The 22,131-nt window shown below is 32.5% G+C and overlaps 2 protein-coding genes and 2 long non-coding RNA genes across 4 annotated transcripts; 3 read left to right on the forward strand and 1 right to left on the reverse strand.

Annotated features, from left to right (window-relative positions):
- Nucleotides 1-888: 888 nt before the first annotated feature.
- Nucleotides 889-5,262, reverse strand: LOC117131788. The gene is made up of 2 exons (XR_004455143.1): nt 4,931-5,262; nt 889-4,885 (listed from the first exon to the last, which is right to left on the reverse strand). It is a non-coding gene; the product is annotated as an uncharacterized LOC117131788 (long non-coding RNA).
- Nucleotides 5,263-5,513: 251 nt separating this feature from the next.
- On the forward strand, nt 5,514-10,166 carry LOC103853524 (eukaryotic translation initiation factor 3 subunit A). The gene is made up of 14 exons (XM_009130426.2): nt 5,514-5,637; nt 5,771-5,850; nt 5,919-6,400; nt 6,488-6,703; nt 6,794-7,162; nt 7,256-7,285; nt 7,384-7,611; nt 7,737-7,898; nt 8,027-8,248; nt 8,346-8,552; nt 8,644-8,850; nt 8,945-9,025; nt 9,149-9,350; nt 9,453-10,166. The coding sequence occupies exons 2-14, from the start codon at nt 5,805-5,807 to the stop codon at nt 9,980-9,982; spliced, it is 2,982 nt and encodes a 993-aa protein (XP_009128674.2). The 5' UTR covers nt 5,514-5,637; nt 5,771-5,804; the 3' UTR covers nt 9,983-10,166.
- A 4,069-nt stretch (nt 10,167-14,235) lies between these two features.
- On the forward strand, nt 14,236-20,733 carry LOC103853525 (probable cysteine protease RDL4). The gene is made up of 4 exons (XM_009130427.3): nt 14,236-14,798; nt 19,726-19,961; nt 20,096-20,236; nt 20,328-20,733. The coding sequence occupies exons 1-4, from the start codon at nt 14,297-14,299 to the stop codon at nt 20,568-20,570; spliced, it is 1,122 nt and encodes a 373-aa protein (XP_009128675.1). The 5' UTR covers nt 14,236-14,296; the 3' UTR covers nt 20,571-20,733.
- On the forward strand, nt 14,806-16,155 carry LOC117131787. The gene is made up of 2 exons (XR_004455142.1): nt 14,806-15,806; nt 15,907-16,155. It is a non-coding gene; the product is annotated as an uncharacterized LOC117131787 (long non-coding RNA).
- Nucleotides 20,734-22,131: the final 1,398 nt, after the last annotated feature.

Consider the following 22,131-nt stretch of genomic DNA (forward strand, 5'->3'; position numbering starts at 1 on the left):
AGTATAGATTTTCCTGTACATGAAATAGGATTATTACACTTCTTCCACCAAATTTCAGTTTTTTTTCCTTTAAACTGGATACACATTTTGGTATTAATAAATAATTGACGTTTTTGCTAATCCACTATATATTAAATGAAAAGTCACTTTAGTGATTTTTTGTGACATGTCACTCATAGGTAAAATTTCAAGAAATTGTTATAATTTGATTGGTCGATTGTTCTTAATTTTTATTTATTTAATTTAGATCTAAAAATTTAAGGTAAGTCTAAAATCATTTAACATCATTTGCCATATAATCTAAAGAATATTACAAATAAAAATTTATGGAAACTAATTCTCGAAATTATAGAAAGATTAATAATGTTTTATTTATTACTTTTAATATTTATACCCCTATATATTAAATGGAAAGTCACTTTAGTGATTTCTGGTGACGTGTCGCTCATAGGTGAAGTTTGAAAGAAATTGTTATAATTTGATTGGTCGATTGTTCTTAATTTTTATTTATTTAATTTAGATCTAAAAATTTAAAGTAAGTCTAAAATCATTTAACATCATTTGCCATATAATCTAAAGAATATTACAAATACTAATTTACGGAAACTAATTTTCGAAATTATAGAAAGATGAATAATGTTTTATTTATTACTTTTAATATTTATAAACTATAAAGTATAATGAACGACATTTTATATAAGATAATTATAATAGTCTTATATACTCTACTTAATGAATTGTATTCGAATATAACTATATAATAACTATTTTAAATATTACAAAATCCAAACATGTTTATTAATATTATTTTTAAATTATTTTTAGTTGTTTAAAGAATAAATTTATCAGAATTTTAAAATAATTTATAAAATTTTATAAATTATTTATAAAATATAAACCTACTATATATTGATTGAGAAATTACATAAGTGATTAATTACGTGTCGATCATAAATGAACTATTCAAATTGTTATAATTTGATTGGTCGATGATTTTTAATTTTATTTATTATAATTATATCTAAAAGGAAAGGAAAATTCAATTACCACTTTCCAAATAATCTACATAATTTTAGAAATAATTATATATGGTAACTAATTGTTGAAACTATGAAAGAGTAATAATGTGATTAATTTTTTATATATTTATAAATTACATAAAATAAGAAACAATAATGTTTATTTGAATTGATATAATGATTTTATATTCGTATATAAAGCCTTATATTTGTATATAAAGTATCATAATAACTATTAATGTCTAATACATTCCATTCATGCTTTACAAATCATTTATTAAATTATAAATAAATTTATAAAATTATTTATATTGGCTTATCAGATGTTTTAAATTATTATAAGAGGTTCTAAGTCATTTATAGAAGCTTATATATTAATTTATAAAATGTATTTTGAAAATTTATTTTATATTAAATGAGAACTCACTTAATTATTTTTTTTCTTAGGTGTCTTTGAGTTTTATAAAAACTATTATAATTTGATTCGTTAATAGATTTTCTATTTTATTTATTTTATGAGTAAAAAAATCACTTCTAGAACCAACTTTTATCAGTATCCAAACTATATAAATATATTTCATAATATAATTTATGGTAATTAAATATGTGATTTATATAAAATATATGTAATGCTCATAAAATAATTTTACTACTCAAGTATTTATAAACTATATAATACATTTCAAAAGTAATTTATATAATTGATATAGTAGTTTTATATTCCTATGTATTTCAATATGAATATATAGAGAATGTGTAACAATCATATTGTTTTATCTGTTAATATTAATAAAGACATATGACTTTAGCTATAAATTATTTAAAAATCAAATGTTTCAAAACTACATACCTTCAAAACTCATTTTTATTAAAAACTGAATTATAAATATTATATATAACTAATTTTAGTAATAAATTTCAATAAAAAATATCAACAGATATTTAAAATAGTCATAATCATCTTTTTCAAAAATAATTATTCTTTAAAAATATTTAACAGTAAACACATATACAATTTTTTATGATGAAAAAATATCTTAATTTGACAAACTATAATAAATATATTGTTACAAAACATTCAAATCCGTAAAATGGTGGGCATCCACCTAGTAACTATATAAACACGTAAACAATATGTTGGATGAATATCTATATTATTAAAACTGAAATACTTTTTAGAATTGTTCAGAAACATGGATAACAATATATATGGAAATGTTGTAAAAAAATTGATATCATTATAAAAAGATATAGTGTTATTTTAATAATTTCATTAATATAATTAGATTAATTTTCTTTCCATATTTCACTCAGTTTATCAATTTCATTAATTATATTTACATTAACAATACATCACATCTTTAATTATACTATCTTAATAATAATAGTTCAGATTTTTATTTATTAGTTTTCAAAATTAACTTTGTGTCAATTATACAATAAAAATGTAAAATGATTGGATTTTGCATATGGTTAAACGTTCAGTTTAGTATGTTTTACTAAAACTTTTTTTTTAATTAATAATTTTTTATAGTGGAAAATTACGTAGCGAAAAACATAATTCAAAGACATGTTTTTGTTAATAAAATAATAACTTAAATCAAAATAATAAAAATGTATTACATTTATTGTCACTTAATTTTTCACTCCATATAAGTATTTTACTAAATTAAAAACTCTTTCTATTTCACTTAATTTAGTCAAACACATAGAAAAATCTTATTTATTATTTTATAAAATCAGTTAGACATGCAAATTAGCTATCCATTTAGGTACTGGTTATTCCTTTCGGGAATCATTTTTTTTAATTAGGCTCCGTTTGAATATTTTATATTTATGTGTGGGTTTTGAGTTGGGTCCTTCTAGATCTGGATGAGTTTGGTTATGATGTATAGGAACCTGAAAATATCTAAATAACCAAATATAACATTATTACACGATTTGGTCCAGGTCTGTTGAATATAATTGGTTATATTACGACACATCTAAAATATATAACACTAATTATGAAAAACAAATATCAATGTATAAAAATGTAAGAACTAATGCATGCGCGGGTGCGCGGATCATTCTCTCGTGGTTATTTTAGTGGTATTACAGATGAATTAGTTTTTTTGTGCCCCCGATCAGATGTTTCATTCATATGCGGATTATTCATATCAAAAAAAGTAAATTCGGGCTATCTCTCCTCTCTAGAGAGAGGGGGATTCTCTCTTCTTGTCCCTCTTATCAGACTCATATTCTTCAGAAGAAAGATGAGATTTTCCCTGTTTTCTTATGTAAAATAACTTTGAGTCGAAATATTGAATTTTTGCTTCGTTTTGACGATTTTTCTTTTCCTGTTGAGGAATTAGTTTCGCTTTGGGCGATTTGTTGAGTATCTTCAAAACAAATAACTCAATAAGGTGTTGTTCTTCAAGTTCTATATTTCCCTAATTTGTTTTGAATTCAAATAAATTTAATCTCCTTTCTTTCACAGTAATTTCAAATTTCTTTTGTTTTGTGATGAGTTTCTCTTTCTTCATGGATGTTCACTTAATCCTTTCTAATGGGAGTCAATTTCTACTCTCCTTTGTGAAGCCAATGATAGGCTTTTAGTAGAGTATCTTTAAGGAAAGGAAGCTGTGGTATTGGATTTGATCTTGGCTGATTATTATGGAGATTTAGATGAGTCGGCATCTTCCTGAAGATGGTCCGGAAAAAATCTCCCGTAGGTCATCCAAGCTTTCCCCGGATTATCATCCGTTGGAGTCTGAGGTTTTCAAGCACAAGCAAAGGATTGAGTGAAAGATGGAGTTCATGGAGTACAAACCAAGGATGATGCAGTACGGTGGTGGAGAAGATGAAGTTTCAAACAACAGTGTTTCCAAAACTTTTGATACGGTGGAGCTCGTGTCAGTGGTGATTGAAGCCACGATCCATCCACCTTTGCCCCATGATTTCCACGTTTAAGGATCAAGCAAACACTTCATATACATGTGTTAGGTTATACGTTGTTGTTATCTTTTAGCTTGGGATTCGATTTGGGCTTGTAAAATAATATTGGGCCAGGTTCAATCCGTTTATACCTAAAAATTGCTTACAAAGCCTTTTAATGAAATCAGAAGGTTGACAATTTTTTTTATATCAATAGTATCATTAGAAAAAAATCTATGGTATATGTAAATTTACAATACTTTTTTATCTATCTTGAATTTATATACTAATTTGGTTTTTAAAAATGATAATTTCAAAAGTAACCATATGACACCAATTATTTTATAGACAATATAATAATTTCAACATATTATTAGATCCTCTACAATATGATATTTGCAAATATTTGGTCATATATTATGTGAAAACAATAATATTAATAGATTCTCCTTGTTTGTATTCTTATTCCCCCTTTTCCTCATTTTATTTTTGCTCTCTTCCACTTTGTCTCTCCCTTAGTCTCATTGCTCGATGATTCTGGGTTTGCTGACTTCTACCGGCAATTCGTCTTGAGTTTGTCAGTGACTCTTACCAGCATCTTCTAGAATAGCGGCGAGACTCTTACGTGAAAAGAGGGGAGAAGGTCGGTTTTTAGAGCTAGAGGCGACCCATATCTGATTTCCCTTGTACATATCTTCGGCGACTCTTCGACGGTGGAGGCGCATGGCTCGGGTCGGGGAGAAGACTCCTCCACAATGAATCTTCCTTCCTGCGAGGAGGCGAGACTATTGGAGGAGAGGTTTCAACGGCAAGTAAAACGCGATTCGTTTCTCGGTCCTCGGGGACAACATGTATCAAGGTTGCAACGAAGGAATGGTCACCTCGAGGAACTTACTTACAATGGTATGTGGCAGAGCCTCTACATCCCAGCGTTGGCGGCAATGTTTTCTCTAACCGGTGGTATGAGATACGCATCTCCGGAAACTTGGATATACTGTACTGACCAATGTCTGCTATTGAGGTTCGTCTTTTCATTCTAGATGAGTTTGTCCATTTTTTGGCTGAGGATCATGACGGCGAAAAATGATGGTATGAATTTGAATCTAGGAATGCGCCTATGGTGCAGATGCTGTAGGGCCAAGTTTTTCATGCCCATCATATGTTGGATCCAACAACTTCGTATATTATGGAATCTCAATTCTAGACTTATCCCATTGTATTAGTAAGTGTTTCTGTATCATGAGGTCTAATTAGGAGGTTGAAGAGGCGATAACATTCTGGATTGTAGGATTTTTTTCGTTCTTATTGAGTTTAATGTACAAGGAGAATATTGATTAGGTAGCGTTGAGTCTTTGAAACTGACTTAGGGTGATACTAGATTATCTTTTTGTACTAGTGGTTTAATGTCTGTTGAGGTTCAATCTATTGTACCCAAACTTTGGTGAATATAAAGGTGTTGATTAGCCAAAAAAAGTCCATAAAATGGAGTCTCCCCAATTGAACAACCCATTATTTGATTTATTTCCATAGTTGGGTTTTATTTAAACCAGAAAGATAATTGACGATAATTTCAAAACATTAGAAGCTTGCGGTGTTATTTGCAAATACCAATAATATATATCTTAGAACATATTAAAACGAGAAACCCTAGTCCGTGCGTCCCTTTTCTCCCACCATTCTCTATTCACGGCGACAAGTCCAGGTTAGTGATAAGTTTCGTGGTCGATAGTGATTGGATCTCTTGTCTTTATCACCGAATTAATCTGATTGGGATTTGCATCACTTTCATCATCTTAGCTTCCCAATATTGTATTGATCATTTCAATCCTTTTCAGGCATTGAGTGTATCCCATTTCGGTCGTCTTAAACATGGCGCATTTTGCCAAACCGGAGAACGCATTGAAGCGTGCTGATGGTAAGTTCCATTTAGTGCCCATGGATTTGGTTACAGGGTTAGTGAAATGACATTTGGTGTGTTTGCAGAGTTGATCAATGTTGGACAGAAACAAGATGCCCTTCAGGCACTTCACGACCTCATCACCTCCAAGAGGTACAGAGCATGGCAGAAGCCACTTGAGAAGATCATGTTTAAGTATCTGGATCTTTGTGTTGACTTGAAGAGGGGTCGTTTCGCCAAGGACGGTTTGATCCAGTACCGCATTGTCTGCCAGCAAGTCAATGTCAGCTCCTTGGAGGAGGTAATCAAGCACTTTCTTCATCTCTCTACCGACAAGGCCGAGCAGGCTCGTTCCCAGGCTGATGCACTGGAGGAGGCCCTTGATGTCGATGACCTTGAAGCTGACAGAAAGCCTGAAGATTTGCAGCTCAGTATTGTCAGTGGGGAGAAGGGGAAAGATAGATCTGACCGTGAGCTGGTCACCCCCTGGTTCAAGTTTCTTTGGGAGACTTACAGAACTGTGCTTGAGATATTGCGCAACAACTCAAAGTTGGAAGCACTCTATGCGGTTTGTTTTTTTTCTTTTTTGGGCCTAGGTTATGCTGATTAACCTTTCCTCTCATCTTTAGTTGATTAAGATTTGTTCATTGTGTAGATGACAGCACATAAAGCCTTTCAGTTCTGTAAGCAGTACAAGCGAACAACAGAGTTCCGTAGGCTTTGCGAAATTATTAGAAACCATTTGGCAAACCTGAACAAATACAGAGACCAAAGAGACAGGCCTGACTTGTCAGCCCCAGAGAGCTTGCAGCTCTACCTGGACACAAGATTTGATCAGTTGAAAGTTGCTACTGAGCTTGGACTTTGGCAGGTGTCTTTTCTTTCCACTTGTAATTTTTTCTGATGCTGCTCTCTCTTCCGTTTACTGGAAATAAGTAATAGTGGTTCATTTGTTGTCCAGGAAGCTTTTCGTTCTGTTGAAGATATATATGGATTGATGTGCATGGTCAAAAAGACGCCCAAGTCATCTTTGTTGATGGTCTACTATTCCAAATTGACCGAGATCTTCTGGATTTCTTCTAGCCATCTGTACCATGCTTATGCATGGTTCAAGCTGTTTAGTCTTCAGAAAAATTTCAACAAGAACTTAAGCCAAAAGGATTTGCAGCTAATAGCATCATCTGTTGTCTTGGCTGCATTATCTGTTCCACCGTTTGATAGGTCTCAGAGTGCATCTCACATGGAACTTGAAAATGAGAAAGAACGCAATTTGAGGATGGCCAACCTCATAGGATTCAATCTTGAACCTAAATTTGAGGGCAGAGATATGGTAACATACGCTCTGATGTTACTTTATTGATGTATATATTCCACCCTTTATTTTCTGATTTGTTATTTCTAATCCCGTGCATTTCTTTTACAGCTTTCAAGGTCAGCTCTTCTGTCAGAGCTGGTGAGCCTCTAGCAGCCACATCACACTGTTGATATTCTCTTACTATGGTTTGGAATATGTATCGCCGCCTTACTGGCATCTAATTTTCATGTTTCTAGGTTTCAAGAGGTGTTTTGAGCTGTGCATCTCAGGAGGTCAAAGATCTCTTCCATGTTTTGGAGCATGAGTTTCACCCACTTGATCTTGGCTCCAAGATTCAGCCTTTGCTCGAAAAAATTTCCAAATCTGGTGGGAAGCTGTCGTCAGCTCCTTCTTTACCTGAAGTGCAACTCTCCCAATATGTTCCTTCTTTGGAGAAACTCGCTACTCTGAGGCTACTTCAACAGGTAATGAGTGTTCTTTGTTCTCTACTTTGTGTGTGTGTGTGGAGGTGGGGGGTTAATATTCATTCAACCATTTTGAGTTTCTTTCTTTGTAGTCAAAACTCATACATCTCTTTTTATTTTTCCAGGTGTCTAAGATTTATCAGACTATAAAAATTGAGAGTTTATCTCAGTTGGTACCCTTCTTCGAATTCTCAGTGGTAGAGAAGATTTCTGTTGATGCTGTGAAGAACAGTTTTGTGGCCATGAAAGTTGATCACATGAAGGGTGTTGTAATTTTTGGAAATTTGGTAAGCTTCTGTTGATCTTTTTGTTCAAAATTTCTTACATCATGCCCATCATTGAATGATATAGCTCTTCATTTTTGACTCTTTGGTATATACTTATTTTATTCAATCAAATGTACTTTTCCTATTAGGGTATCGAGTCTGATGGACTGAAGGATCATCTGGCTGTTTTTGCTGAGTGTTTGAGCAAAGTAAGAGCTATGCTGTATCCTGTTCCAAGTAAAGCATCAAAGCTAGGTGGCATATTACCAAATCTAGCGGATACTGTTGAGAAGGAGCATAAAAGACTGCTTGCTCGGAAATCAATCATTGAAAAGAGGAAGGAGGATCAAGAGCGCCAGCAACTAGAAATGGTAAGGCTATTTCTCCATTGTGGTTTTTATACTTATCCATTGATATGACGCTGTACTGCTTAAAGATAATTCCTTGATTTGATGTTTGTTTTTGAAGGAACGGGAAGAGGAACAGAAACGGCTTAAGCTTCAGAGGCTAACTGAGGAGGCAGAACAAAAGAGGCTTGCAGCAGAGCTTCAGGAGAGAAGGAAACAAAGAATCCTGAGGGAGATAGAGGAGAAGGAACTTGAAGAAGCTCAGGCATTGCTGGAGGACACAGAGAAACGCATGAAAAAGGGAAAGAAGAAGACGCTTTTAGATGGAGTAAGTTTACCAACAGAATATGTTAGATATATTGTAGCTCATCACTGGTTTGCAATTACTAATATGGCTCGACTTATACTACTAAATGTAGGAGAAGGTGACAAAGCAAACTGTGATGGAGAGGGCCTTAACTGAGCAGCTCAAGGAAAGGCAGGAAATGGAGAAAAAACTCCAGAAACTTGCCAAAACTATGGATTATTTGGAACGAGCAAAGAGAGAAGAGGCTGCTCCACTGATTGAAGCTGCATATCAGCGAAGACTGGTTGAGGAAAGAGAGTTTTATGAACGCGAGCAACAGGTAAAATGTTACTATTACAGTAGCTTTTCTTCTCGTACAACTTGGCTCTGCGTTGAAAGTATACGAAGTCCTTAATCTCTCTTCTCTTTTTCAGCGTGAAGTTGAACTCAGTAGAGAGCGTCATGAGAGTGACTTGAAGGAGAAGAACAGGTTGTCCAGAATGTTGGAGTTTAAGGTCAGTTTTGGCATGTCTGAAATTACATCACTTTGATTCATTTCAATACTCTCTTGTTTCTTTTCTTCGTATATTTAACTATTTGTTTCCAAGCTACTCAAAATCAAATCTTTGTGTGTCCAGGAAACATTCCAAGGGGAAGTGATTAGTCGTCGACAAGCAGAGTTTGACAGAATAAGGACGGAGAGAGAAGAGCGCATAAGCCAAATCATTCGAGCAAGGAAGCAAGAAAGGGACATCAAGAGGAAGCAGATGTATTATTTGACAAGTGAAGAAGAAAGGATAAGAAAGCTGCAGGAAGAAGAGGAAGCTCGCAAGCTTGAAGGTGAGTGAGATATGTTTCGATAAATACACATCATTTTACATTGATACTGGAGTTATCTAATAGAAGCTCCCTTGTTTCGGGTTTAACTCTTCTTATATATAGAAGCCGAGAAACGCAAGAAGCAAGAAGCTGAACACAAAGCAAAGATGGATGAAATCGCTGAAAAGCAAAGGCAGAGAGAAAGAGAGCTTGAGGAGAAAGAAAAGAAGAGGCGGGAAGAGGTGTTGAAGGGAACTGATGCACCACCTGCTCGCCCTGCAGAACCTGCAGTTGCTACTGCTGCTGGGCCACCAGCATCAGGTGCTGGTAAATATGTTCCTAGGTTCAAGCGTCAGACAGCTGAGGCCTCAGGCCCAGCAGCACCAACACCAGCTGCAGAAGCTGACCGCTGGGCCAACCGTGGACCACCTCCAGCAGATGACCACTGGGGAAGCAACAGAGGACCGTCTCAGAAATCTGACAGGTGGACCGGTGGCAGGGAAAGAGCTGGACCTCCTCCCGCTGAAGGAGGAGACCGTTGGGTCCCTGGTCCTAGAGGCAGTGACCGCCCGAGTGGTGGTGATGCTTGGCGAAGTGGTGAAGAACGACGGTCTCCGTTCGGAAGCTCCAAGCCCAGACCAGCACAGCGTTGAGTAATATTTTTGTGGTCCCCAGTCTGCATGGAATGAAAATGATCTCTGGATTTTCACCTGTTTAGCCAAAGTCTGTTCTTTCGAGAATTAAATGAAACTTACTCAATGTTTTTTTCTCTTATGAGGATTTTAAAAACCTGTAAGACTCGTTTTTGCTCTACTTCTACGAGCCCGCTTTCACCTATCTCTTATTCCTTGGTAAAAGGAGAACAGAGCCCCCATCACAGCATCAAGAGTTTTATTCTCTCATTCTTATGTAGCAGGTTAATATTTTACTGGGTCAATTTATATGCAAAACATCAAATACAAAACAATTAACATATAAGAAGAGAGAGAGAGCAATTATTTTTTGCAATTTCAAATTCATATAGAAGTCAATTTTTTTATTGACCGCCTAAAAAAAAAGTTTATAAAAAGTAGAAGAACGTGAGTAAAATTTTGAAAAATTCATGTTATTATTTGAGCAGTGAATTTGATTATTTTAAATAACAACTTAACTAGACTAATTAAAGTATAATTCACTATTTAATTGATTACAAATTAATATTATAAAAGTTATCTAAAAAGAAAATGGAAAAATGTGTTTGAATAAAAGGAAAAGATAATTCATGTATTTATTTTGTGTTTCATATGGCATCTTTCTTTCTTATTCACTGATTTTTATAATTAGTAGTATATATACATATAATAATTATATTTATCATTATACTAAAATATTAAAATATATTTTACAAAATAACAAAAATTGATTTCTATATTTTGTAAACGTAATAAGTCATGACATATTTTTTTCTAAATTACTAAATTTATTTTAGTATTAAAATTCTAAAAATAGGTATATAAGCAATAACAATAAATTTGATTTATATTTATTTGTTATTCGTGATTTTACAACACCTGGAGGCAGAAGATAATATTTACAAAACATTAATTAAATTATCTGTATTTACTTTTATGTTTTCAAGAATTTCAGAGAATTATAACTTTGTTAAATTTTTTTTTAAAAACTATTAAAATATGATTCTACTTTTATAAAAACTGTATGTTCCAAAATTATTTGTTTTCCTTATAATTATTAAAGTTTGGAAGTTAAAAGACCATTTTGAAAATAAGAAATTATGATTTTATAATAAATAAATATTATTTATTTTTATATTTAAAAGAAAATAGCAGTTTCTATTTTAAATGGAAAAATATATGACTATAGCATATTATTCTCTATTAGAATATTTAGAAATGAATATAATAATAGATAGATAATACACTTATCTTATACGTTAGATATTAAGGTTTTGTTAGTCAACATGTTTGGTCTGTTTGAGTGTTTATTCAGTTATTATACAAGGTATTTCACAATATAATTATACTTATATCAATTATTTTATTTACTTTGATTAATATGATATGTAAAGTTGGGTGTAGTTGAACATTCCTGTGCTTTTGATTTATTTTTAGATTTTGTAGGTATTGGTAATTCCAAGAATTTAGTTTATTAACATCACTTTGTATCAACAACTATATATTTGTTTATTTAATTAGATAACTGATTATAAATTAATTTAATAAAATCTGGTTAAATATAAAAACATATTTTAAAATAAATATATTAATATTGTTATCCAAAAATAATGTTTTTAGATTAAGAAATTGAAAGATTCATAAAATAGTATAAATTTAATATTTGATTAAAAAAATTTGATATTTAAATTAATTGTACATTTATTAATAAATAAAATATATTATAAAAGAATTATGTCAACATGTGCGGGAAAAATACTTAGTTTATATTATATAGTGTTGTATGTGGATTTATTTAGTTCGAACACATAATAGGGCATAAATTTAATGTTTGAGTTTTTAAAAAGTTGATCCTTAAATTAGTTGTACATTTACTAATAAATATTTTATAAAAGAATTATGCCACATGTGCAAGCAAAACACCTAGTTTATATTATATTGTGTTGTATGTGGATTTATTTAGTTCGAACACATAATATCTTATACGCGGATATTACGCAGTTTTGTTTTTCACAAACACTTCAATCGCTTTATTGAACCAATCGAAACAATGTATTACACTTTGTATAGAGAATCGATGGCTTAACCCAATAGAATTCTCCTCAAGTCTAACGACTCAACTCACTATACAAAGCTAAGAAACAAAGCGAACACTTGACTCATTATTTAATAGACTCAACTGACACAACTGCAAACCCTCCAAATGAGCAAGAGTGTTTCTTCAAATCAAACCTCATTTGAATTAGCCACGTCATTTGTTTCCCGCGACTCCTTCGTTATTCTTCTTCCTTCTCACGTATATGTATTCATGCAGTTTATGCAGATGTGTAGACATATTTTAAGTATTATATATTTTATTTGCTATTAATTTTTTATTATTACTTATTTTATTTATTTATTGATTATAGCTATTAGTTGAATTGTTTGAAAATATTTATATGTTAAACTATATTTTATACATTAAATTATATTTGAAATATATTTTATATTCAGTTTTCTATAACTAATGTTTATATACCAATCTTATATTTATATTTATGTAAAAATATATATTCTTGTTCAGCAAATTTAAACAATGCTTGAATTTTTTCTTGTAATGGCTTTGTAAATATATCAGAAGGATTATTATTAATTTTTACTCTTTTACTTGAATCCTCTTCTCATCTTGAAGAAAATCTCACATCAATATAGTTATAGTTTGTTGAATACATCAAGGGTTTTAGTTGTTTTCGTATAAGAATGTAACTAGATTTTGACTCGCGCTTCATATTTTTTGGATTGTTGAGATTGTTGTACATTTTTATAGGAGTTAAAATTTTGAGATTGTTGTACATTTTTATGTTACAAAGTCGTATTATATCAAAAAATAATTTTTTCTAGAATTATGGAGTTTGTGGAGCCATGATACCCTTGTATAATTAGAAAAAATAAAAATATTGTAGTCAAGAATTTGTCATTACATTTTGAAGAAATAAATAGCTTATGGAGTTTGTGGATACACATCAGACATCTAAACACTAGCCCTTTTTTGTTGGCCAAGATAAAAAGGAAGCCATGCCTTGGTTCAGATCTTGAAAGAATGAAGCTCAAAACCTTATTTTTAATCTTTTGCTCTTTCCTTATTGGCTTAGATGCTGGTTCTGCACAATTCTGCTTCAAAGGATACTTCACACCCAATCGTAGTTACGATCTTCTCTTGCTTCCAGTTTACAGACTAGCAATGGATTCGACAACTAGTCAATCGCCAAATTCGCAATAGAATCTTCATCATTAGCATGTACATCCCTGGGACTAAACCAGAGTCTTGTTCAGACTGCATCAAAGGAGCATCATACAGCTTTATTTTTCTTAAAAGAATTAAAATTCTAAAATATAACCTTAAAATAAAAATAATACTACAACATATGTTACCGAACCTTAAACCAATCATGACTTACACCTATATTCACTCATCTATATTATATTATTTAATTTTTAGTATATCTACATGTTTTCAATTTATTTTCCATCAAAATGTTTTTTATAAATTATTTTTAAGATTAAATACATGAGAAGATTTCACATGGTTATAATCGTAAAAGTTATTACAGATTTTTTGTTTCGTCATAAAAAAATCATTGTGATTTTACTATCTTTTTAGGTTACTTTTCCATTTGCTTGAATTTGAGGTATACTTTTGTATTTAAAATCAAGATTTTAGTCTTTTTTGGCAAATCCCTCATATATAAGAGCAATTTCTTTTGTCAATATATATAAGAGCAGATTTAGTACATAATAATTAATCATTTATCCATATAACTAAAAAATTAACCCATATAAAATAAAAATAATCACGCATGTTTACTGCAAACTATAGTTTTCATATTATATAAGAGACTAGTCTAGATTTTTAGGTCTGGTCTTTTGGTTATGTGAAAAATTTGAATGAAAATTATAATCCATAAACGTCTTAATTATTTATCATTTTTAATTGTTAAGATGTAAAACAGTTTAACTGATTTTCTAAGTAAATATTAAGCGTAAAAGTAAAATTTTATATACAATATTATCAAACAATTTCTTGTTTCAGAATCTCGGAAAGATGTTACTGGGGCCTTAAGCCAGTTAAAAAAAGAAGTTTTTATTGGGGCCCTCATGCAAATGTTTACAAGAGTAGGTTTGCCCATTTGTTCACTCCAAAGGACAATTGTAATCTGAGCTAGAAGTACTATAAATACTGCCATAAGCTAGCCAAATTTACACAACACAGAAGTAAAAAAAACGCAAATCAACGTTTTCATCAGTTTAATCATAAAAATGAGAATGCGTAGTGCTAAATCAGCCATTCTGATCCTCTTAGTAGCAATGGTCATCATATCTTGTGTCACTGCCATGGACATGTCCGTCGTGTCCTACGACGATAATCACCACGTGACCGCGGGTCCTGGTCGTCGCCAGAGCATCTTCGACGGTGAGGCTGAGCTGATCTTCGATTCATGGATCGTCAAACATGCGAAAGCATACAATTCCGTTGCTGAGAAGGAACGGCGTTTAACGATTTTCAAGGACAACCTACGTTTCATTACTAACCGAAACGCTGAGAATCTTAGTTATCGGCTTGGTTTGACCCGGTTTGCTGATTTATCTCTACGTGAGTACAAAGAAGTTTGTCACGGAGCTGATCCAGGACCACCCAAGAACCACTTTATCATGACTAGCAGCGACCGATACAAGACTAGTGTTGGTGATGTTCTGCCCAAGTCCGTTGACTGGAGGAAAAAAGGCGCAGTGACTGAAATCAAATATCAAGGCGATTGCAGTAAGTGTTGTGATTTTAAAATTCAATCTAACAATCTGTAGAGCATCATTACTCATTGGTTTTCTATAAATGGGTTTTTAACCCTTATATATTAGCATTTTAAAGTAGTTTAATTATTAAATAATAGAATTTTAAGCTTACAAAATAACTTTACCACTTAAAAATAAACATGTGGCACACTAACCTATTAATAGATTTTGGAAACTCTCTCATATAAGAATACTAGTGGTATTCCGGCGCTACGCGCCGGGTTTGTATGTTTTATTTTTACATGAATTTACAACTGACTATGATGTCATTTGTACTTTGTTGTATAAGTAGAATGGTTTTGCTTGCCAAGCAAGTGGTGTTTTTAAAATTTATGTTGAATTATGGCCCCCCAAATTTAGGTAGCTGGGCGTCGTATATCGTTGAGGTTTTGACGTTAGTTTGTGGACTTCTGGTTGAGTTGAGTTGTTGCTTTTGTTAATAAGAATGAAAACAATTGAGTTAGGACATTATGTTTATGGAGTTTATTTAATTTTTATGGGCCGTACCATAAAGAGTGTGTATCGACTCATATTTCTGAAAAATGCTGGACCTTTGAGTATTATATGTCATATTGAAGAAATTGTTATATAAGAATTTAAAAAAAAAATAAAATAAATTAAGTCGGTTGTTCAAAGAAGATGAAATAACGTTTTTTTTTTAAATTGATTTATTATGATATTACAATTAAGATAAAATAAAGTCTATGCATTCAAATAGTTTTGCTTCTGAAATTAAAGTTCTCTTTTTTAAAAAAATTTAAAATTTTGCAGCTTTTCATCTAAGTCTCAGTTTCCTTCTATACTTAACCATGTGTACAAAAAGTGAAATCGAAGCTAACTCAAAGTACCATTCTCATATTTCAATCAAATGTCAGCTTCTTTGGCTGCGGCAGCAGTATCAGCAACAACACAGCTATAAAGTGCGTCACTGTTTGCGATGGAGTTGTGGGCTAAACTTGTCTTCTTATCTCCTACTCAAGTACTCATGCAACACTTCCCCAACTATATCCATCTCTCTCTCTCTAGTGAACTGTCTTTTTACTGGCTTTTGTTGGTGAATGTTGTCCTTGTTATTACAGGACTATATATGTTCCAGCAGTGTTCGACAATATCTATGCAAATGATGTAGTCAATGGCAAAACTGTCAAATATTGGTCTTTGGGATACTGCTCGTAAAAAAAATTCGTCACTTCAGTCTTGTTCTTCTATCAGGTTTGTATTCTCAGCATTGTGTCAAATTCTAATCTTTTGATCCTTTAGGAGAAATGATGACTTTGTTTCTCAACAATCTAGAAGTTTCTAGGTATTTTAAAAAGAATGGATCTTTACTCGTAACCCTCGTCTTTGTCAACCATCATATGATATAAAAACAAAATTGCTTCCTGAATTCATGATTAGAGTTCATTCATGTTTTTAAAAACTATTATCAGACAGATTATGAATCTTGGGCAGTATCTTTGGTGTTCTTTTATGACTATTGTGGAGTATCTTCTTTGGTATTTTATTATATTACAGGTCAAGAAGATTACAATAGAGTGATGGTAAGAGAGTGGAGAAGATAAAAACAAAACCTACCTTTTCATCAGTTATGAGTATCTAGAGGCCCTTTAACTCACCACCATTTGAAGTTATGCGTTCTGAGAACAATGGCCGGATTCAAGTCTAAAAGCAAGAGGTTGAGAAGTTTTCATCGCTAGTTACTGTCTTTGTGACTCACAAACAAAATAGTAAAGAGGCTGTTCGAGTGATTGAATTCTTTGATTGAATATTTATAAAATCAAATTAGAGATAATCGAAGGAGCAAGAGCTAGAGATTGAGCACGTAGAGGGTGCATTGAATAAAACCTAGTGGGCGAAATGGATCATTGGTGTTTAAGGCAGCATTAATTCCTTTGAATGAATGCATCTGCTGACGGTTACACCACCGGGTCGTCGGGGTGGTTCAGAGGAACAGATGGACGCCACAAGCGAGTCGTCGTCGACGAAAGCCTTTCATTAAGCGAGGCTTTTCATTAATATATCTTGGGCTTCCATAATATATATATTTTTTTTCTTTCGGCAACCATACCATTTCATTAAACCCAAACTGGCATATAAATATTACAATACAAAGAGGAAGCCCAAATTAAGATTACAGCCCAATAACAATTTTAGTGATCTACACGTGTAAAAAAAAAAAAAAGCTAATCTAAAGATCTCGACTATCTCATTTCCGACGAAATCACCACCGTAATCCTTTTTTTTTGTCAAACCACCACTGCAATCCTAGTTCCAGTTCTAGAACTGAACATCATCCATGGTGCTTGAAAAAACTTCAATAATCGTCGCTTGAGCCTATCATATTTTACTCGCTTGCATTGCTTATTAGAAACCTACGCCTATAAACGCCCAATTAATTGAAAATCTAAAATCTACCACCGTAGAATAAGAACTCGGAGAGTCGGCCTAGGTATTTGTTAAAGCGTCGTCAGAACACGACCAGAACTTCAAGTCTTCATATTCCAAACCGAACGGACCGCAATGTCTTGAAACCTCACCCAAGGAATACCTACACTCGAATTCGCCTTACTGAAAAGTGAGGATTTATAATCACAAGGGAGGTGAATCAAGCATCAGTGATAAGAAAGATCTAATCAATCAATCGGGGATAACCCGCCATTGAAATCGATTGCTAGGAAAGAGTATTATTCTGGATCTTGTTTGAGTTGAACTAAACATCGCAGAAAGGTACGACGTTTATAGTGGAGGCTTCAGCCGGTGGTTATGGTGGAAAACGAAGCAGTTGAATGAATGCAAGTGGGCTGAGTGGAGTAATCAAAGAAAACTCAAGAGTAATGAACAAAGTTATGGAAGGTGATACGTTACAAAGAGCTAGACGGCGTTCATAATTTTGGTGAAATCTCATCATCGAGGAAGACGGGAGACAAACCTAATGGGTGTCTAATAGGCTCAATGTATGGGTTTACTCTAGCTATTATAATAAAAGCCCAGATCACATTCTTTTTAAGAGAAGCTTTAAAAGTTTTAGAGAGATTAATTGCAGGATTCTAGTATTGTGACACGTGGTGCAATTTGCCCATATCTCTTTGATGAGCTGGATAGCCTAATGAGAGAGACAACTCTCCTTTATATATAAAGATACTAGATTTTGATCCACGCATTCAAAGCGCATTATAATTTTTTGTGAAAGCTTTATATAATCATATTTTCTCTTTATTTAAAGTAGGCATGTACAAAAAATCCGTAACCCAAAGTCTGAACATAACACAAACCCGAAAACCTGATCTATACCCGGTCGTAAATACCATAATGGGTCTTGTAGTACGGAACATATCTGAATCCGAATTATTTATTAGCCAAACTCGAATGGGTAATCCAAAAACCGGAAAACCCGAAAAACCGATCCGATGTCCATATAATCACAAATATAAATATTTAAAAATTACTTCAGATATTCAATTTTATATTTATTTAGAAATGATATCTAAAAATAAGTATTTAAATTTTAAATAAGTACCTTAAATATCCAGTTCTATATTAATAAGTATTTATTTCTTATGTTTGATTTTAAATTTTGGATCTAACCTAAAATATATCAGAACCAAACCAATATAGCCTAAATCTGAATGATATATTGTTTTTTTTTTATGCTTTTTAGGATGTGATACAAATTAGAACTATAACTAATGTGTTATATCTGAACTCAATCCACATTTACAAATTTACCAGAATGAGATCTACGATGTGATATAAATTAAAACCAAAATTCAAAGTACCCAACCCGTATCTTGGTACATGAACAACGCCCAAGCCTAACTTAAAGTGATTTTTATGTTTTGTTCTGTTAGTTTTATATTTGATAAATATTTCACATCTTTGTTGGAATAATCTGTGAACTATGCTCATAAAAAAATATCAATAATACATGTTCCATCATACCACTAAATATTAACAGTAGCTAAATATTAATATTTATTCTATAATATATATATATATATATAGTTTTAATACTCTAACTATAAGAATTGTATTTTAATGTATTTGGTGAAGATTTTGAAGAATTTGTTTCGGATTAATGTACAATTGTATATGTACTAAATAGTAGGCATAAATCATTATTTACTATATTAAATTATTAATTAGTAAAATAATTGATTAGTTATTTAAATTTAGTTTTAATATAAATTGAATTCATTAGTTTCAAAAAGTAATAGATTAGTTATTTAGTTTCTTAATTTTAGGCATGATGTATATTTAATAAGTATAAGTAGAAATAACATGAAAACTAGTTAAATGTAATAGTCTAACATATACTATTTGTAAGTAAATAAAAATTACTTTAGTAGTATTGATTCTTGTTTTTTCTATACTCGCTTTCTTATTTATGAAGGAAGTTAAAGTTACAAAAAAACATATTTATGAAGGAAGTTGACACAATTCAATTTACATGTTTATTGGACATTTGGTTTGTAGTTTATTGGACTAGATGTATGTTTCTTACACAACAGCTTTAAGATAGTCACATGTAAAGGACAAAAAATTTATTTGTCGTCTACGATTCATCTGTCAATACTGAAACATATTTTTCCTTTATATTTTTTTATTAGTATCAGTTATGTCCTTTTAATTAAAACATATATTTTCTCTTAATTCTATGTTTGATAAATCCGTTTGATTGAAAATTATATATTTATTTAAATAAGTTTATCTTCTATATTTTAAGATTTCTTATCATTTCTGGATGTGTCACTCTCACGGTTGGGCCACGCCACATGCGGAAACGTTAGTGTTAGTGACAAACAAGAATCGACACTCACTAGTAACCATTAACATTACCGATATCCTAGTCAAAATGTATAGAAGTTTCATTCTTGCATGCTTTGTTTTTATTTTTGAAGGAAGTTGTTGGGCTTTCTCGACTGTGGGGGCAGTGGAAAGCTTGAACAAGATCGTTACAGGAGAGTTAGTTACTTTGTCCGAGCAGGATTTGATCAATTGCAACAAAGAAAATAATGGTTGCGGAGGAGGAAAAGTCGAAACTGCCTATGAGTTCATAGTTGAAAATGGGGGTCTTCGTACCAACAGCGATTATCCTTACAAGGCTGTTAATGGAGTCTGTGACGCCAGCCTTAAGGTCGGCATAGTTACAATCGCATATATATAAATGATAATATCACTTACGTAAACAACATGAAACGTCAATATTCAAATATTTTATTGTTAAAACTATTTTAGTAGATGTTAAAAAAAAAAAAACTATTTTTGTAGGCAAACAACAAGAATGTTATGATTGATGGGTATGAGAATTTGCTTGCAAACGACGAACATGCTCTTAGGAAAGCGGTTGCTCACCAGCCTGTAACTGCAGTTATCGATTCCAGCAGCCGGGAGTTTCAGCTTTACGAGTCGGTGAGAATTCTTCGCGTTTCTTTTAAAAAGTGGTTTAGCGCAAGATAATTGTGTTATTATATGCATTGAATATTTTTTCCTTACCTGAAAGGGAGTTTTTGATGGAACGTGCGGAACAAACCTAAACCATGGAGTTGTTGTAGTCGGGTATGGGACAGAGAAAGGACGTGACTATTGGATCGTGAGAAACTCGTGGGGCAACACTTGGGGAGAGGCTGGCTACATGAAGATGGCTCGCAACACTGCTGATCCTAGAGGCTTCTGTGGTATTGCGATGCGAGCTTCATACCCTCTAAGGAACTCGTTTTCTACCGATATAAGGTCTATGGCCTAATAAGATGAACTAAATGGAAGGGATCGAGTTGGAAAACAACTTATTCGACTTTGAAAGAAAAATAATGTAGTCGATGGGTTTGGCTTTGTAATATATTTCCAACATGTTTGGGAATGTTCGAGTTTGTATAATATGCATTTATGGATATTTCGTTTGGTTCTAGTGATTAAATTTTCACTTCAAGATATTAGGAGTGAACATGGAAAGTATACTTTTGAATTTAGGGCCATTACCCAAGTCAGCTCTTACAGATAATAAACCAATTAATATTCGTATCTAACTCAGGAAAACCAGATATCTAGACTAACATGTCAGCTTGTCGAAAATGGAGGAAAAAAGTAGGTTTTACAGATTAGGGAGAATCATTATTTCGTTTCTCTGTCCCGTCCTCTTAGCCAAGCTTTGTTACCTCACTTTTATCGTTTCCGGCGGTCGTCAGGTTTCTTTTTGCCGTCGACCTCTCCCTTGTTCGCCACGTCAGCATTTGTCTCTCACCATGTCACCTTTTTCTTGTCTCTGCTGCTTTGGATATCTGATACGGTAAAACTAATCATAAGGTTAGGGTGTCCTAAACTTCTATGGAGAATAGGCAATGTGGAACCAAAATTCACACCGTCAACAATTTGTAACGAAGAAAGCAAACCTTTTTACGGGGGTCTGGGTTTTATACATAGCCAAGGACAAAAAGGTGCTGTAACGATAGAAAAAACAAAATTTAAAAACAAGAGATTTTTATTCCAAATATGCGTATGAGCGTTCCAAAGACAGAATCGTGTAGGACGTCCATTTGGAAGGGAAATTACAATGAAAATCCAATAACACATGCAGTAATACTTATCCACATAATTACAAGACTTGTTCAAGGCCGAGTTAAGCGCAAAGATCTACATAATTACAAGACTTGTACCTAATATTTATGTGCTCTGCCATTGTATTAGGCAACACACGCTTTCTTATTTTCTATTATTCACAGCAAACAGTTTTAGGGTTTTAAGTAGATTTGGAGAGAAAATTCGTTCAGAGCTTTGTATATGAACTCCATTGATTTTTTAACCTTATTCTATGCATTTTATTCAGACTATTGCTATGTTCTGCTTTGCTATGTCAAAGTAGTTCTCTTTGTTACATATAGGGTTAATTAGGGTTATGAAGGATTAGCCAAAACTATATAATTGCTAATGTGATAAAGATATCAATCATTAGAATTGCTATTAATGCTTGTGCTCTAGAGTATCTAACTAGAACTATATCTTAGGATTGTAGACAACTACAACTGTAGGTTCTTCACCTAAATTTATTCTTTTGAGCTAGGTTGCTAAGTACATACAACAGCTAGTCTAGGAAGTTTAATGAACCTATCGGATATGACTTTAAAACGGGTTTAAGGAAGTGTCGATCGATGCTAGAAAGGTAGCAACGATCGACACTCATTCTGGCTTCACATGCGAAAGCTGGAATACTGGACTTAGAAAATTTATTACTCACATGCGAAAGCTGGATATCTATACTTTAGAATTCTAGTTCTAGAATATCACATACATACCTTAAGCATTCTATATCT

The sequence above is a fragment of the Brassica rapa genome, chromosome A02 (assembly GCF_000309985.2).
Source record: "Brassica rapa cultivar Chiifu-401-42 chromosome A02, CAAS_Brap_v3.01, whole genome shotgun sequence".
NCBI classification, from domain to species: domain Eukaryota; kingdom Viridiplantae; phylum Streptophyta; class Magnoliopsida; order Brassicales; family Brassicaceae; genus Brassica; species Brassica rapa.

Excerpts from the sequence above, each read along its gene's own strand:
- LOC103853524 (XM_009130426.2), top strand. The coding sequence starts at position 5,805 with ATGGCGCATTTTGCCAAACCGGAGAACGCATTGAAGCGTGCTGATG. Across the intron at positions 6,704-6,793 it reads CTGAGCTTGGACTTTGGCAG|GAAGCTTTTCGTTCTGTTGA; the intron begins GTGTCTTTTCTT and ends TTTGTTGTCCAG. Across the intron at positions 9,026-9,148 it reads CCAGAATGTTGGAGTTTAAG|GAAACATTCCAAGGGGAAGT; the intron begins GTCAGTTTTGGC and ends TTGTGTGTCCAG.
- LOC103853525 (XM_009130427.3), top strand. The coding sequence starts at position 14,297 with ATGAGAATGCGTAGTGCTAAATCAGCCATTCTGATCCTCTTAGTAGCA. Across the intron at positions 14,799-19,725 it reads CAAATATCAAGGCGATTGCA|GAAGTTGTTGGGCTTTCTCG; the intron begins GTAAGTGTTGTG and ends TTATTTTTGAAG. Across the intron at positions 19,962-20,095 it reads TCTGTGACGCCAGCCTTAAG|GCAAACAACAAGAATGTTAT; the intron begins GTCGGCATAGTT and ends CTATTTTTGTAG.